The 17,113-nt window shown below is 41.2% G+C and overlaps 1 protein-coding gene and 1 long non-coding RNA gene across 2 annotated transcripts; both read right to left on the bottom strand.

The window, feature by feature from the left end:
- Window positions 1-320: 320 nt before the first annotated feature.
- LOC127478733 (molybdopterin synthase sulfur carrier subunit-like) lies at window positions 321-3,649 on the bottom strand. The gene is made up of 3 exons (XM_051804836.1): window positions 3,546-3,649; window positions 3,077-3,198; window positions 321-458 (listed from the first exon to the last, which is right to left on the bottom strand). Exons 1-3 carry the CDS (start codon window positions 3,555-3,557, stop codon window positions 332-334), a joined length of 261 nt encoding a protein of 86 aa, XP_051660796.1. The 5' UTR covers window positions 3,558-3,649; the 3' UTR covers window positions 321-331.
- Window positions 3,650-4,754: 1,105 nt separating this feature from the next.
- LOC127478743 (uncharacterized) lies at window positions 4,755-9,569 on the bottom strand. The gene is made up of 2 exons (XR_007907307.1): window positions 8,551-9,569; window positions 4,755-6,197 (listed from the first exon to the last, which is right to left on the bottom strand). It is a non-coding gene; the product is annotated as an uncharacterized LOC127478743 (long non-coding RNA).
- Between the last annotated feature and the right edge of the window lie 7,544 nt (window positions 9,570-17,113).

Here is a 17,113-nt window from a genome sequence, read left to right as displayed (position 1 = left end):
AAGGAGTAACAAGACCTAAAACTCAAATTCAAAACAATGCCCGACCTCTCTGGCAATTGTCTTCCATTTACTGAATATGTGTTAATCATTTACTGGTGCACTGCCTTGTAGTGGCTTGCACTGGCATAACTGTATTCTCCAGATGGAAATACACATTAGGCTCTCTCAAAACAGTACTGGGGTGGAAGGAGAGAATAGCAATCACATCTGTGGACCTAAACAAAAAAGGATTGTTGGAACATCATACAGAATTCAGATTATATTGGCACACAATTATGCTCTATAGCATAGAAACTAAGCAAGATACCTACCCAACAGAATCTGGGCAGGTTCAGCCTCCACTGATCGGTGGGATGATGGCAACCTCGTCTCCAGGCTGAAGGACCAGGAGCTGATCTCCAAGAAGCACGTATTCCTGCCGAACAGCAAAAACCACTTGATCCTGGATGACAGCAAGCCTGAGGGGGATTGGCAGGAGCACAAATAGAGTGTTTACATTTAACCACGGATTTCATTAAACAACCAACTGGTGCACAGTCTAGGGTAACTGAGGTAAAAACCACTGAGACTTACGCAACTTTGCTTCCTAGACACTGTCAAAAAAACAACAAACACCCATCTCCTAATCTTTGGTTTTCTTGTAGTGGCTAAGGAGAAACAAACTCAGTATAATTTCAAAAGTCAGGAATTCGATTTGTCATAGGCCTGTATCAGAATGAACCAATGTATATCAGACCCACTGCAGCAGCTTATAATAAAGAAGTAACTCAAGAGGTAGCAACCATACAATTCGGGATTAGAAGTAAATATTGCCCTGATACAGTCTCGAAGGACTGGAGCAATTTTCTTACACACCAAGAAGCATTCTGGGTGCTGCTCATGAGATCTCATGAAGATTCAGTGGTCAAAGAGATGCTCTTGTTGTGTGTGCTCAGACTTCATGAAGCTTTGGGTCTTTTGAACTTACAGGTCTGAAATCTGCTGTTGGTAAGGAGTGGCCACAGAAGTAAGAGGGCAGATGTGATGTGTCTTCTGGCAGACCTTCTAAATATTTTTTGATTTCACATCTTTGAGATGTTGCTGTGAGAGTCCACAGCTCTGGATATCGTGACACAAGGAGTCACTTTCACGGCTAAGTGTAATTACACAGCAAGCATGAGGGCAGTGGCAGTAAGACACCAGGAAAAAGAATGCCAGTATTTTACGTTATATGGTGCAGGTATGATAACTGTTATTGTTTGGACTACAAAATCTGGCACAGCCAGCAGAGCTGTACTGCATAGAAACAAGTAGACACACCAAAAGAGTACAAGTAAAAATCATCTTATTTCCTACCAGCCAGATAGACCAAAGTAGGCAAGGCACAGACTAAGCAAAACACAGTAGCTCTGACTCAGAGGGCAAACTGAAGAAAGAGACTGCATGAAAGTCACTGAAGAACTTGGCATACCCAGGAAATTGAAGTGCCCATTAGAAGGATGGGTTCTAATTAGTGTCACAATTAGTGTCACTTGTAAGCAAAGTCACTGGGGAAAACGGGTGGAACAGAGGAGCACTGTTAAGTATGCTAAAGCTGGAGTTTGAATATCCATTAGCAATGTGAATAGAAGTCTGTGGTCAATGCCCTAAAATTACATTTTTTCCATAAAAGCAAGGAACAGAAGCATTTTTCACGAAGGCCGCTGTGAAGTAACTGCAAATGCAAGATGTACTGCCCCAAGTCATCACTCATAAAAGGACAAAGTTGACAAACTATGGAACACCAACCAACGGTGCTGCTGATACCTCTGACAGAGAGGAACAGGCTGCAAAGTAAAATAAGCACATGCCCTGCACTGTCTCCTCTCCCAAAACACATTTAACCCCAGTTCTCTGTGAGGAAAAGGCCCCTGGTCTAGCATTTTGTTAGAGCTTCTCACCTGGAAACAAACACCTTTGCTAAATAGTTCATTGTTTTCATAGCCTTTGAGAGTAATCGACTAAAGAAGAGTTGTGCCTTGACATCTAATTCCAGAGTTATGGAAATTCCAGTGCATTCAGCACTAAATCCTGAGGACCTCAACCTGTTAAACCTTACTTTTTTTTACCCCCTTCTACCCTTTCAAAATGGTGTTGCATCTTTGTCTATCAGACTCATTCTTGTCAGAACTGAGCACCTTTCCTCAGCCCTAACATGAGGCAACTTTTCTGCTGACACCCCTAAGGAGCACCAGTGCTGCAGAAGCTCTTACAGCACAAACACAGAGCTCTCTCAAGACCAGACTCCCTGTGAAATGCAACCAACAGCAGTATCTTTCAAAACAGAGAAGGTTGAAAGTGGCTGAATCTACTTCCTGTGTCAGGCAGGGTTGAGTGGCTAGAAGCCTGTGCAGGCTTCAGTTCCCTTCCTGATCTTTCTTCCAGAGTGTGCCATAAGATCAGACCAAGGGCTAACTGTACAGTTAAAGATAATTACAGAATCAGTTAGGTTGGAAAAGACCTCTGAGATCATCAAGTCCAACTTTTGACCTAACACCACCATGTCAATTACACCATGGCACTGAGTGCCATGTCCAGTCTTTCCTTAAACACATCCAGGGATGGCAGCCCACTCCAATATCTAATCCCCCCTTTTGTGAATAATTTCTTCCTAATGTCCAACCTAAATCATTGAAAACACCTGCGCACTACCATTTATTTCTTATTTATTGTCCTGGCTGTGCTTGATCCCTCCTTGAGACATCTCACCTTCTCCACAGGTTAATAACATAGTTCAGCTTTCAGCTTACTGTACCACACCTCTCCTGGACAATGGGACCCGTGTACCACTCAGGCTCCACTTTGGGGTACATCTACTTTTGGGACCTGGGCTTTCCTTGTATATACATAAAGCTACAGCCTTTCCAACTGTGCGAAACACGAAAAGCTTGGTGCAGGTTACCAGAAGAAGGTAACATCACTGGTTTTGCACTGTCGAAGTACTGCTACACATTCCAACTACACTCTAAACGCCGAATTTGTATTTACCAAAAAAAAAAGAAAATAAAAGATATCCAACCACGGGTTTTGTGCACCTCATTGGTAACTTGCTGGGTACCTGGGGTGGGCCTTGACGATCTCCTCCCAGAGCTGCAGAGAGGTGATCTGCCGTGGCACCGTGAGGGTCTCGCTGCGCAGCCCCGCCAGCTCCGCGCTCCGGGCGAAATACAGCACCGAGACCTGCTCGGGGAACAGACAGGGCTCAGAGCGCGGGGCCTCCCCCCAAAAAACCACCAACACACGACCGGAACCAGAGCGCCGGGAAAAGCTTTCCCAGGCTCTTCTCGGTGCCGACCTCCTGCCCCGGCCGTCCGGAGAGCGGGGACAGGCGGGGGGCAAGGGAAGGCGGGGGGCAAGGGAAGGCGGGGGGGCGGTGAGTGCCCACGGACCCGCGCCCCGCTCCCCCGCCCAGGCCTCTCCCGTCCGGCGCCGCTGCCCGCCGGGCCGAGGGGCCGCGGGAGCCCCGCCGCCCTTCCCGGCTCCGGCCAGGCCGCCGCTCGCCGGGGGCTCCAGCAGGTCGCACCTACCTGGCAGCGCATGGAGCCGCCGTCCCAGGCCCACTGCCCTCCGCCGCGAGCCTTCGGCGGCGCCTGCGCCGGGCCCGGCCCGCCCCCTGCGGCCCGTCCGGGAGCGCCAAGGCCCAGCTCCTGTCGGCAAGGCTCGGCTGCGCTCGGCCCGGCTTCGTGGTCGGATCCTGGCCTGCGCGGGAGGCTGGCGGAGATGGGGGACGGGGGGTGGTGAGAGGTCGCGGCTTGGCCCCAGATTCAGGTTGCGGTTTTGGGGACAGCACTTTACGAGCCGGATTTTCGGATGGAGTCGGACCCCCCGCGCGCATCGGGATTCCGATTTGATTGCAGATATTGCGCGTCCACGGCCTTGCACGTGTTAAACACCCACTAAACGCACATGACAGGTGTATAGCGCGTGTGAAAGCCGTGGATCCGTCATAGTGCTGGCACGGGATTTCAGGGTTAGGGCCTGTTCCAGCTGGCGATTCCCTGGGCGTCCCGGGGCACAACTGCACCTCTGCCTTCAGAGACGGTGTGGTGCTGATAACATCAAGATCCTGGGTTCGATCCCCGTAGGGGCCATTGGCTTAAGAGTAGGACTCAAGGATCCTTGTGGGTCCTTTTCATCTCCGAATATTCTGTGATTCTGTGGAAGGACAGATGCTGGATGACTGCTGGCTCTCACCAGGAAGGGACAGTGGCATGCTGCCGAGACACACACGGCAGTTGGTCCACCAGTAGGTGGCCAGAGTTGTTTCTCTAGTGTTTGTCTAGTGACACCTCTAACCTCACAACGATAATGGAGGAGTGTCGCTGATAATGTCGGAACGGCCAAAGCGACACGAAAAAAGGTTCCAGCAAAGTTTATTCCAAGGAAAAAGCAGGGACAGCCACCCAGGGCTGCTGCGCAGCCCCTTAAGTACAGTTTTTGAACACACGTAATGCACACGGATAGGACAGTTCAAACTTTCACACCAGAATTCTTACAGCTAATAGGTGCATTTTCTAAACTCTACTTTCTCACCACAACTTTGCTCTTTCTCAAAACAGCCCAGTTCTTTCCCACAACAGTCCCGAACACCTGCTCTTATTTTTCTCTCATGTTGATGTTCTTCCCAACCACTCTCGTTCAAAACAGGTCCTTGTTCTCATGAGACAGTGCTCCTGTTCTCATGAGACAGTGTTCTCTGTTCCCACAGGACAGCTTCTTCAGGATGCATCAGTATGTTGTCAGGATCAGGGCCTCCATTTTCAGTCCTCTCTTTCAGTCCATCTCAGGGGTATACTTTGATCTGGTCAACATCTATTGCTTCGTCAGTATGTGCCAAGGTGCTGACAGACCCGCTGTCACCCCTGACAATTCCCCCTTTTTTGTATTTCTGCGACAAAGATGGCCTTAGTCTGCTGCAGGGCCCTTTGCAACAGGCTGATCAAGCAAGGCATCAGTATCGACAACCCCTGATTCAAAGCTAAGAAGAAATGCAGCATTTCCCAACGAGGATGGATAACAACACTTCACCAAGAAAAAAGAGAGTTCATCTACCATCTAGAATAAGGACTCACTATGGTCTGACATTCATGTAACACATTCCTTTAAAATCTTGACACTCATGTAAAGTATTTTTAAGTCTACACACATATATCTACACAGTTTCTCTCTCTCATACAATCTTTTTCCAGTCATTCATTGGTGGCCACCTCAGTCACACTTCACTCACACATAGCTGGAATTTCAATTATACTTTTACATTTTAATTACACACTTTACATTTTAAGTAGTTATTGGCTGTGTACTTCTCAGTTTGTCATCTTTGGCAGTCACGTCCAACAACTGTACCTGGCCTGAAAAGGAATACATACAAGGAATATAAGGCCTAACAAATTTAAATGAGATCTACTCCGATTTAGCATCTGTTTATGCACCTGCATGGTTTCTTTCCCCCCTTTTTATATTTTAAAATGTTCATTTGATGTGTAAAATGTTTTCTTGACCACAATTTGTCCTATAAGTGAATTAGGAATCTCTGCATAACTGTTTTAGCTCTGGAAAACCAGCAAATTACAACATTACTTGTCCTTACAGTTTTTTAAAACTTCCTAAATTGTGCAGAATTAAACCAATGTCTGAGTTACATGAGTAATGAGTGATTGGCAGCAACACATGATTTCTGTCTATAGTCGGTACCTAGAAAAATGAATAGATAAATCACTATTACAGTCTGCTAATACATCTTGAAATTCAGTGTCTTCTGTGAGAATCAGTCCAAGTTGTCTCCGATGTCTGGGATGTAGTTAACTCTCAGCTCTTGTTCATCTGCTTCTTTTAGTTGTTCTTCACCTTTAATAAAAAACTCACAAATTTGTTATTAATAGTTCAGTCAGTTTTAAGTGGATATCATGGGTAATTTTGCAGTTTTTCTTTGAAGCTGAAGGCCTAGTGATGACTCTGTGCAGTATAATTCTCTCTATAGGAGATAGGTTCTATGGCTTGGTTTTATGAATTTTTTCCTGGAGCATTCTTCAATCCTGCTTCTCAAAGAACATTGGTTAGAACAATCACATTTAGTTTTTACTCATCTTTTTAGGTCTCTAACTTCTGTATTTCCTTTTACTTTGCTTTTATCATTTTGAGCAGCATTTTATCATGTTGTACTGCAGAAAAATTCTCTCCTATTGTAAAGGAAAACACTGAATTTTAGGAAGGTCACTGTAACTTCAATAAAAGCAAATAGCAGCTTTCATTATGAAGAAACAATTGGCTGTTCAAAATCTTAACATATGGAAATCTTTCAGAGGATGGGATTACTGATTTTTATAAGGTCTTAGTTGCATAATTGAATTAAATATAGTTTTGTATCTTTTACTTTCCTATTATCAAGCCACACATGGCTTGTGATTTGAACAGGATTCACAAATTCATAGGGCAGATTCCTGCCTCTCTGAATATAAAAAATGAAACTGGAGAACAGTCATGTCCTTTTAAAACTTAAGCAGTCTCATCCAGCCTCTGAAACGATATGATCAGCTAGGATTTATAAGCAGCTAATTCTGAATTTTTGCTGATATTTATATATTTTTCTGGGATATGTGTGAAAACTTTAAGCATCTTATTTAAACAAAATAGGTGTAACAGTTTAACTTACATCGATGTATTTAAGAAGTTAACACTCTTAAAGTAGCTCTCAACTTTAGCAATTTACATAAAGCCACAGTAAAACTCACTCAGGCTGCTTTAAACTAGGGTTTTGCTCATAAGAGTATACCAGGGGATCCAGAATGCACACCTTGCAAAGCAGCAACAGTTCTGGTTTAAGCTTGTCACCTATAACAGGGACACACCTCTGCTGCTTAGCGCAAGAGACCAGGACAGATGCAGTTTAAACTTGAAACACTGCCTGTTGTTAGGCAGTTTCCTGTATTATATCTTTAGATTTTATCTCTCTTTCCACAAAGGTGGAAACTTCCAGCTAGAAACAGTTTATTTATTTTTCCCTTTTTGCTCTGGCAAAAACTGCCCCTGTCAAATAAGATATTTTTGAGCTAGGTATTCCACCAAAAAAATCTACCTTAAAGCTTCCTCAACAATCTCAAAAAAACTATCTGTAAAATACAGAAGTAACAAAAGAATGTTTACAGAGCTGTTTGAGCAGGGGGGAAGAGGGAAGGTAGAGCTGAGCCTAGAGCTCTGCCGGAGAATCACTCCCCCCACACACACTGGAATTTTCTTATCACAGACAGTTGTCAGCAGTTACTTTAAAAACTCTATTTCTCCATTACATTTATGCTTGCATTCTAAAACAATTTTGGTTATTTTAATGAACAACTTCAGAAAACAGTTAGTGAGACTATGTTATGAAATTGTAAGACAATTTCTTTCTCCAATCAGAAGGTTACAAAGTTGCAATTTCTACAAAGCAGGATATTTTGATTCTCCTCCCAACTCTGAGGGAGTGAATAAAGTTTCTGCTTAGTTACCAAGCAACAGACCATCTCTATCATGTGAAATACACTCTGTTTCTTTCCCTGGCAAGGCTGAATCTTTTCAAGGGAAGGCTTTTTACTTTTCTTTTTCCTTTTTCTCCTGGCAAAGAACTTTGTTTCTTCACATACACACACACAGTAACAATAATATTGTGAGCTCACAAAACCACATTCAACAAACACTACAGTTAACACAAGAATTAACAGAAATATCAGAAGGCAGTCTTTTGCCCCCCCTTTTCTTTCCACCCCCCGGTAGGGATCGTCGTCTTCAGGCTTCCATGACACCAAACTTGATTTGTTGCATATTTTTCTGTGTTTTATCTTACACACATTGTGAGACTGAAACAACCAATTAGTACATGAACAAAAAATAGGTAACTCAGGCTGCGAAGAAGCAAGAAAAGGAGGTAGATGCTGACTTTTGAGTTTGAAGGCTTACACAGGGATGGGCTTTGCTATCTTGTTTTCTGCCCAGCCCCCGTTGTTCTAATTTATCTCTGTCCCTCTCCATTCACTTATAAATCTTGACTTGGATTTCTTTTCTTAGTTGTTTTCTCGGTGGAGTTATCTGGTGGAAAAACTGCTTTTTCTGCAGCAGTGGCAATGGAGGGGGGGAGGTCCTGATTTCTTTTCTGTCTCCGGGAGTGAATTATTAAATTTTTCTGCATTTTTTGCTTGGAGGTGTAGTTCAAGGACAATTTGTTACATCAGCAACCTGCTTATCTTTCTGGGCAACTGCGTTTCAGAGTTTTAGTTCTTATATGAATTATTGCATAGATTGTTGCCTCCCGTATGCTTCTAAATCTTTCAAAGTCTCACGGAGCAAGTGTTAGGCAAACACACGAAATGCAACTTAACGTAGTAACTTCAAAGCCTTATTTTCAGTACTATAACAGCACGTCGTAAATAAAATTCAGCAACCTTGACATTCTTTCGGTTAAGGAGGGATTTCCACGTAGATAGAACTACACTTTCCTCCTTGGTTATGTGCTGTCCCATTGTTAAAATATAGTCCCCGGTGGCACCCCTGTTAGCTTACCTAATGAGGGTCAAAAAGTTCAGGTCCGGACCATTTCGCGGGAACCCCCCGCTCTCAAGCTACACCGGGCTCCGTTCCCCCTGTGCTTCGCCCCACAGGTCCAATCTCCCTCTAGGAGAGAAAATCCTCTGCTCTTTCCCCTCTAGGAGGAAGTCACGGCAGCTCCACAATTGGAGATAAATCCGTCTTCAACGTTGCGATCACGTCGGCGTCGCCAGATGTCGCTGATAATGTCGGAACGGCCAAAGCGACACGAAAAAAGGTTCCAGCAAAGTTTATTCCAAGGAAAAAGCAGGGACAGCCACCCAGGGCTGCTGCGCAGCCCCTTAAGTACAGTTTTTGAACACACGTAATGCACACGGATAGGACAGTTCAAACTTTCACACCAGAATTCTTACAGCTAATAGGTGCATTTTCTAAACTCTACTTTCTCACCACAACTTTGCTCTTTCTCAAAACAGCCCAGTTCTTTCCCACAACAGTCCCGAACACCTGCTCTTATTTTTCTCTCATGTTGATGTTCTTCCCAACCACTCTCGTTCAAAACAGGTCCTTGTTCTCATGAGACAGTGCTCCTGTTCTCATGAGACAGTGTTCTCTGTTCCCACAGGACAGCTTCTTCAGGATGCATCAGTATGTTGTCAGGATCAGGGCCTCCATTTTCAGTCCTCTCTTTCAGTCCATCTCAGGGGTATACTTTGATCTGGTCAACATCTATTGCTTCGTCAGTATGTGCCAAGGTGCTGACAGACCCGCTGTCACCCCTGACAGAGGAGCTCATCCAGTCAGGGGGAATTCTGCAGTCATTATCAGTGACACAGGGTTTGTGGTTGGTAATTGTTATTTGGGCTGGTGGTCATGGAATCATAGAAGAGTTAAAGTTTGAAAAGACCTCTTAAGATTACATGGAGTCCAACAGTTAACTCATCACCACTGTGTTCACCACTGGTCCGTATCCCTGGGTGCCACATTCACACATTTTCTGAACCCTTGCAGGGACGATGATTCTACCACTTCACCGAACAGACTGTTCCAATGCCTGACTGCTCTTTTAGTGAAGAAATTCTTCCTTATGTCTAAACCTCCCCTGGCACAATTTGGGGCCATTTCCTCTTGTCCTGTCGCTTGTTAGCTGGGAGAACAGACTAATCCCCACCTGGCTACAATCTCCTTTCAGGTGGTTGTAGAGAACAATAAGATCACCCCTGAGCCTCCTTTTCTCCAGGCTAAATACCCCTAACTCCCTCAGCTACTCCCCATATGACTTGTGCTCCTGTCTGTTCACCAGCTTCATTGTCCTTCTCTGGACATGACCATCCATCCTTGCTGGATGCAACACAGTAAAAAAAAAAAAAAAAAGCCCTCAAATAACTACAGAAGATGGCTGAGAAAGGAAACAGGTCTTTCTGTGTAATAATTTTTGCCTCTGAGGTACAAATGCAATGAAAGTAAAAGCGATAACGTTTTCCAAAAAATGTGGGATAGAAATACAGTTGTTTCTGTGGAACATGTATATTGTACCAGTTCATATATTGTGTCTTAATTTTCTGCTGTGCTGAACAAATAAGTTACTTTTTAAAACTGTATTCTTTTATGAATTATTAACTACTGTTACAAATTGAACTTTCCTGAAGACAGCATGTGTCAAGTGAATAAAATAATTGCTTTCTTTTTTCTCTGGGCTGTGTAATTTTGGATCTATATATCTTAAATGAAATAGATCACTTTGACATGGTATGTATGACCCAGCCAGTAGCTAGCAAATGGCTGGCACATTTTTCCCATGGAAGAGATGTACTACAGGTGTTTACAGTGAAGTGGAGGAATGCTGGGCTCAGCTGCAGAAAATTAGCCTGTCAGCCCAGAAAACAGTGAGCTTTGAAGTATTTATCTGTACATTTAGGGTTGAGTTTGGAGTTAGGACAACTATGGAATAAGGAGAGAAGAGTTAATTTCTGAATTTTCTCTCTTTGAGCTCCACCAAATGTCTCAACTAAGCCAATTCTTGAGTATTTTTCAAAAGATAGATCAGACTTCAGCCCTGCATTGTATGATTTAGTTAAAGGCAGAATTTGTACCTAGAAGCACAGGAATAGAGTAGTGTTTGTGACTCTTATAATCTATTAACTACGTTTTAAAACAGATAAGAAGTATTTAAAAGTTCTTAAGCAAAAACAGGAATTAAGCTGAGGTGTAATAAAAAATGCCTAAAACAAAGTTTTCCCTAAATACCTCTTTATTCTGGAGGTCTTATCTTCCAGGAACATCAGCTCAGCAAGAGGTGGGACAACTACACTTCTTGATTTGAATGAATGAGTTTTATTATTATTATTGAGTCTATTATTTTGAATTAAATCTTGTCCTAAACAATGGGGCCTTTGCTGTAGCTGTAAGGTGTGTATGTATCCTTCCACACCAATATGTTTATTAGCCTCTCAGAGTGTATTCCTTTCAGATGTCTTTAATTTCAAAAGCTGTGGTGAAGTTGTCCAAAACAGTGTCCTATTCCGCTTTCCAACTTTTCTTTGTTATAATAATGTTTAATACTGGAAAAGTGCAAATCTTACTGTATGTGTGGAGTTCCCTTACACTACCCAAACTGGCAGTTGCTTAAGAAAGGTTCAGTTCTAGTAATACTAGATAATGGTAAGGAGCTGTTATTCCTATTAATTTCTTTCTTACTTACCAGCAGCAGACTTTGAACTTTGAGGTGTAGTTGGAGTATACCCAGACACTAAGCTTACAGTCTAAGGCACTGATTCTGCCTCTGATGTTGAATGGAGAGAACCACAGCAAAGTCAGCAAAACTGAAGGGGGTGCAGTAGTCTGCTAGTCCTGAGCTACTTTTCTAATAACTTATTACAAAAATTGGTATAAAATATGACTGGATGCACTGGAAAAACCAAAGAGGAATGAACTGAAGACATGTTGTTAATCTTTAATTCTTTTTACCAATGATTTACCTAATGTCACCGCAGGAAAGAAAAAGTCTCTCCAGGACTGCACAGGATTGTGATTGTCTAATTTCTAGCAGATTTTCTGTTTCCTTTTGTTTTCATTTTAGACCTTTTGTCAGGACTGTTTGGTATAAATCATGAGTTACTGCTCTGAAGTTCAGATTTATACTTGGGAAACCTTCAGAGAATGTTTTTTACTCCAGTTTTGCTGATGTAAAGAATTTAGGTCATGTTGATGCTAACCTGAGTGCATCTTGTTATACATACGAGATGTAGATATTGATGCATAATACTGGATTTAGAAAAAACAGAGACAATTTCTTAATTTCAAGCTTCCTGAAATACTCAGGAAAAATAAAAATTATCATTCATGACCTGGACTAAGCCTTCATTACCTGTTGCACCCTTCATTTGTCTTGGGCAACCAGCCAAGTCTGAAATCAGTTTAACAGGAACCTCCAGCTACTGACCTCATTTGGAAAAAAAAACACCACAAAACGAAAACCGAAACAAAACCCAAAACCCAGAACTGTTTGGAATAATCTACAAGGATCCAAGATTCAGGCAGGTATATGAAATAGCTCAGTCAATATGAATTTGAGCCATTCCACTGAATTCAGGTCTGAATTTGCCCTCATACATGTCAACACTGGTAATAATCTGGAAGATATCTCCTTCCTATTTTGGGAGGAAGGAGGGCTGTTCCTTAAGTTTCCATGGTGGAGCAATGGAGAGAAAAACGTGAAAATATGAATCTGTCTGAGGCACTATGACCTCTAGGATTCCTGTGTGTGAGGTATATGTGGCCATTTGACCAATGTATTTAACATTCCCCTTGGCACTCTTTGAAATTGTCTATTATAAAACAGATGGTGCAGTAGTTACTTTTTCAAGGGCTAGAAGAGCATGACTACATCTGGAATTAATCTTTAGCTCCCTAAACCAATAGATCACCAAGTTTTAAGAGGGCCTTCTAATATAATTGCATTGCACAAGTACAGAGAAAGAATACACGGCTTTAAGGCAAAGTATAAGCAGTCCAGAACTATAATTCATAGACGCACAACTCTTTCTGTTCAACTGTCTCATTTTGGGCAAGTATTTTCTACAAGAATTCTTTTTATTTTCATTGAGCAACAGCAGTAAGTTAAATATGTAACTTCTCAAATGAGATTTTTTAAAATCCATAAATTTTCAGGGTTTCTATAAAGTATTTTTCTTTTTCTGTTGGCAACTACAGTATTCCTAAAGAGATGACCTCTTTCATTTTCATGCTGTCCTTTTCCCAAAAGGATAACTAAAAGTTGTATTAAAATAGCATGCACACTAGCATCATTCAAATAAAGTTAGTGATAGAGTTTTGGATGATTATTAAGTATTATAACACATGCTCTGAAGAATGATGGGAAAAGGGCACTAGGACATTCAGTGTTGATACTAAGGTAAAAACTATCTGCAAACTTCAATGCCAAGGGAAAGTGCAAGTTTTAACCCACAGAACCTCATATTTGAAAGTGCCTTGTGCTAAACTGCCTGGCTAATATTTGATCTAAATTATCTAAATATTTAAAATATCGAATGTGTTATCTGTCATGGAAAAAAGGTTGTATTTTTTAAAATGCCTTACTTCCTGCGAAGGTCCTGAATTTGTATAACCAAGTGATTGTAAGGGCAAGGAATTCTGAATGCTATCAAATCTACAGGTCAGATATCTAGTATTATGTTTAGAAAGATAAAATGTCTCTCATCTGTAGTATTTCAATTGGCTTGTATGCTTTTCTGTCTTCTTTTGTAAGGCACCTGAAACAGGGAGACATGAAACGCTCGTGTTAGTTTATATTCCCAGATTAAATTGTTGGCACTCTAATTATCATACTCTGTAAGTATGATAAACACTGCACAAAGTAAGAAGCATTTCACAATATTGATTTGCTGAAGCCAATGGAATTCCTGAAGAATTACTCAGATCTCTGGGTGGCTGATGAAAATGAAATCAACCTCTACCCACCAGTTCAGAACTTGTCATACCAGATTACAGATTGCAGCTACCTTGCCTTGCTGTTCTTTGTAATCATTGTAGCTGCATTACGCAGCTTGAAATTGGAAGTTTTCCTGAAGTTTTTACTTATTTCAGATGACTATTTCATATTACTATCTTTATTTCAGGTCAGTATCTTTACCTGCCCCTGGGGGCACACACAGCACAATTGTGACAGGATATTATGCAAATAGAGGTCTATCTTATGCTTAGATTCTGGTTATATGACATGGTTATTCTTTTGATATCTGTTAAAGTATTCTAGAGGGTTTGCCTTCAATCTTCTCCTTACACTTAAGATGCAAATATTATATAGCTGATTCTGTAGAGTGCTGGGCAACCTGATTAATTCTACACTTAGAGATTAACGTTTTTGAGAAATAGAGTCAACAATGCATACATGTGTATAAGCACTCCCAAGGAACAGTGACACCAGAGACAGCAGAAGTGTACCTGCACTGACCATGGCAGGGGGTGGGCTGCAGCTTGCATCGTCCTCTGTTCTCATACCTGCCTACATGCCATCTAGGTAGGATCCCTATTGACAGTCTGCAGATGTTCATCATCATGCGGTTGGTATATAAAACTGAATTAGTATTCTTATTGAAAGTGTTGTAGACTTTTCATTCACTTGTTTTGCACACTTCCAGAAAAGCATGGCTAGATCTTGACTGGTGTTTTCCACTGCAGCTAGTCAAAAATGAACTGTTTCCACCAGCCTGTGTGCCCTGTGCATATTCAACTCTTCTCTGTGCTGGCTGACAACTGGAATACTTTCTTTGTAAATAAGAAAGGCATTTTGTCAAGAAAGATTATGTTCTGTTGAATTTTTTCAAAACCCTGGAAAAAGATTGTGTGATTAGTTATGAAAGTCACTAGATAACTTTTACTGTTTAATATGAATCCATAGGGGTTTTTGGAAGTAGAGAGATTGTGGTTGTGCAGATGAATTCAATTTTGTACTTCTAATTTACATTAAGAACTATGCTGTAACCTGGATCCAAGTAGAAAATTCTACTTACACCTAAGTAATATAGTATTGCCTACACTACAAGTGAATAAGGAAAGACCCTTAAATAAGCTGTCCAAATTCTGTGTGCAAATCTGAGATGCTAAAGTTCTCTGGCTTTGTTTTGACTAAAAGTTTCATTTTCTGTTATATATAATGGCACACTAATCCACATGAGGGCACCAGCTGACATCTTATTCTCAGACCAATGTGTAATCTGCTTCTGAAATGAACATGTCAATCAATGGTCACTCCATCCTTACAGAGGTAAAGATTGAACTGTTAAATGTTACAATTCTCAAACTTTGGGTTTTTTCAGTGCTTAGGTCAGCAATATTTTCACTGTCCCTAAACTCTACATGCAACAGAAATCTTGAAATATACTTTGATCGCATAGAGATGTGGGGCTGTTAAGTTTTTAAAAGAAATAAAATAAAAATGATTTTTAACCTGGCTATATAATGGCTTCTGAAGGAATATTCATTAAAATTGGTGAACTTTACTATTTCTTAACTTTGAAAAGAGGACAAAAATCCAAAGGTTTTAGCCTCATGTTTGTTAAGCCCACAAAAATTTGCGGTCAACACCAATTCCATTTGTAGACAAGAGTACAATCAGGTTATTTTTAATATTTTTAATATTATATATAATAAAAGTTAAACAATCTTTAAATAAAAAAGCAAAGTGTAATCGATGCTGGACTCTGGGTTAGGCTGAGAATTCCAGACCAAGATTGTCCCCTTCCTTTCCCTGCTGAACATTAAGAACATTAACCAACATACAGTACAGGAACAACCTCATTTCCTCTCCCAGCTCCTAAAGTGTCAGGGAATCAAAACTGCAAAGGCCTGAGGTTTTCTTCAGGGACCAGAAGACTGAATAGTGTAAGGAGGATGTAACAACCTTATCTACATCAGAGGGTTACCTGAGCAGACTGCAGGGTTATTTGACAGAAGTGACTGCACAACGTTAAGGAGATGTAAAGGTTATCTTTCTTTGAAACCAACTGGATAGCATTTTGAAGGAAAGAAAAACTTGTCAGGAACTTCCAAAATGCTTCAGAGGATATTGACAAAAGCATTTTAGTCCAGTGAGGCTAGTCTTCCTAGACTCCAAGCAGTGGAAACCCATAGGCTTTTCCAAAGAATGATTCAGAGGAACCAAACTAGCTTCTGTTGTTGTGGACAAAGTCTGTTTCTCTGTTGACTGTTGGGATGGACTGGAGAAATTGGGTTCTTGGTGCTAATCTTGGTCTTAAAGAATATGCTCCTCTGCTGACAGAGAAACAAAATACCATTTTTTAAAGATTAGGTATCTCATGGTGGAGTGTAGTCTGCTAGAGTGGAGAAAGCCGAAGAAATTCTTCTCTAAGCAGAAAGCCACAGGGTTGTTAAAAACAGAAAAGGTATTAAGTTCTGTTCTCAGTCCTTATTGCAACACATATACATAGACAGAAGCATGTTCTGTAACATGAGAAGTAACTTGGGCACTGGAACAAATGCTAAAAAATTGAGATGTGAAGCTACTGAAAATAAAATTTCCATGTCCTTAGAGAAGATGACAAAGCTAATGATGCATACATAATAGAGAACCTGAGACTTCAGCATACACACTGAGACAATAGGAATAATGCAGAAAATGTAGCTTTGTTGGTGAGTAAAACCCTGAGAGGTTTTTTTTTTTTTTACTCCTAAACACTATAGGAGTGTTCATACCTGAGGGGAATTGTAGAGCTGATAACACTGCTGGATTCTTGGTTTGTGTCAGTCACAGCCCCTTGAGTCTAGGTGGTACGGACAACTCAGAGAAGTTTTCAAAGTCATTGCAGGAAGTACAAGAACTAACATAAGGATGAAAAATAAAATACTATAAACTAAAGCTGTACCACAGAGCTAGAATAGCAGTGATTTTTGTAGGAAAATTCTGAGTTGAGATATGTCAGAAGGGATGGGAGTCATTTGATGTACTTTTAGCTGTCCAAGAGTTATTTAATGAGCCTTAAATTGTTGCCTACCTACCTCCTATAGTTAATGAAGAGGTAGAGACATCTTCATGTTCATGTCTTTTACACTAATCTAACTTTGATACTTAGCCTGGTAGGATATCTGCTGTCTAGAGGCAACTGTACAGTTTCACTGACTGTAGAAGGATCATCTGGAACTAGATTAGACACATAACTTTAATACAGCCAAAGTGAAATAGTCCCATCAATTTCTAAGTGGTGTGCATTTGCAACTTGTATCTGAGTAATGATCTCTTCTGCATGGAATCATAGAATTGTTAAGGTTGCAAGAGACCTCTCAAATCATCGAGTCCAACTGTTAACCTAATAGTGACATTTTCACCACTAAGCCATGTCCCCAAGTGCCACATCCAGACATTAGATGGCTAACCTTATCTCCTTTTCTTGCAAGGTGGCCTGCTTGTGGATGAGGGAAAGGCTGTAGAGGTTAGTCAAGCAGGACTGTCTGCTACATGGCTTATAATTTTAAATAAGAAACTTTTAATAGTTGAACTCTGTCTCTTATGTGGTATGTGGAGACCCAGGTGCTAAAAGTG

Source organism: Manacus candei, unplaced genomic scaffold, assembly GCF_025592945.1.
Source record: "Manacus candei isolate 608988 ecotype Guabito, Panama unplaced genomic scaffold, ASM2559294v1 h1tg000061l, whole genome shotgun sequence".
Taxonomy (NCBI): Eukaryota; Metazoa; Chordata; class Aves; order Passeriformes; family Pipridae; genus Manacus; species Manacus candei.
This window is presented reverse-complemented; position numbering and strand designations above follow the sequence as displayed.

What these genes read in the sequence shown, in the direction of transcription:
- LOC127478733 (XM_051804836.1), bottom strand. An exon ending in ATCGTCAAGGCCCACCCCAG is followed by an intron (nt 459 to 3,076) that starts GTACCCAGCAAG and finishes AATCCCCCTCAG; the next exon opens with GCTTGCTGTCATCCAGGATC.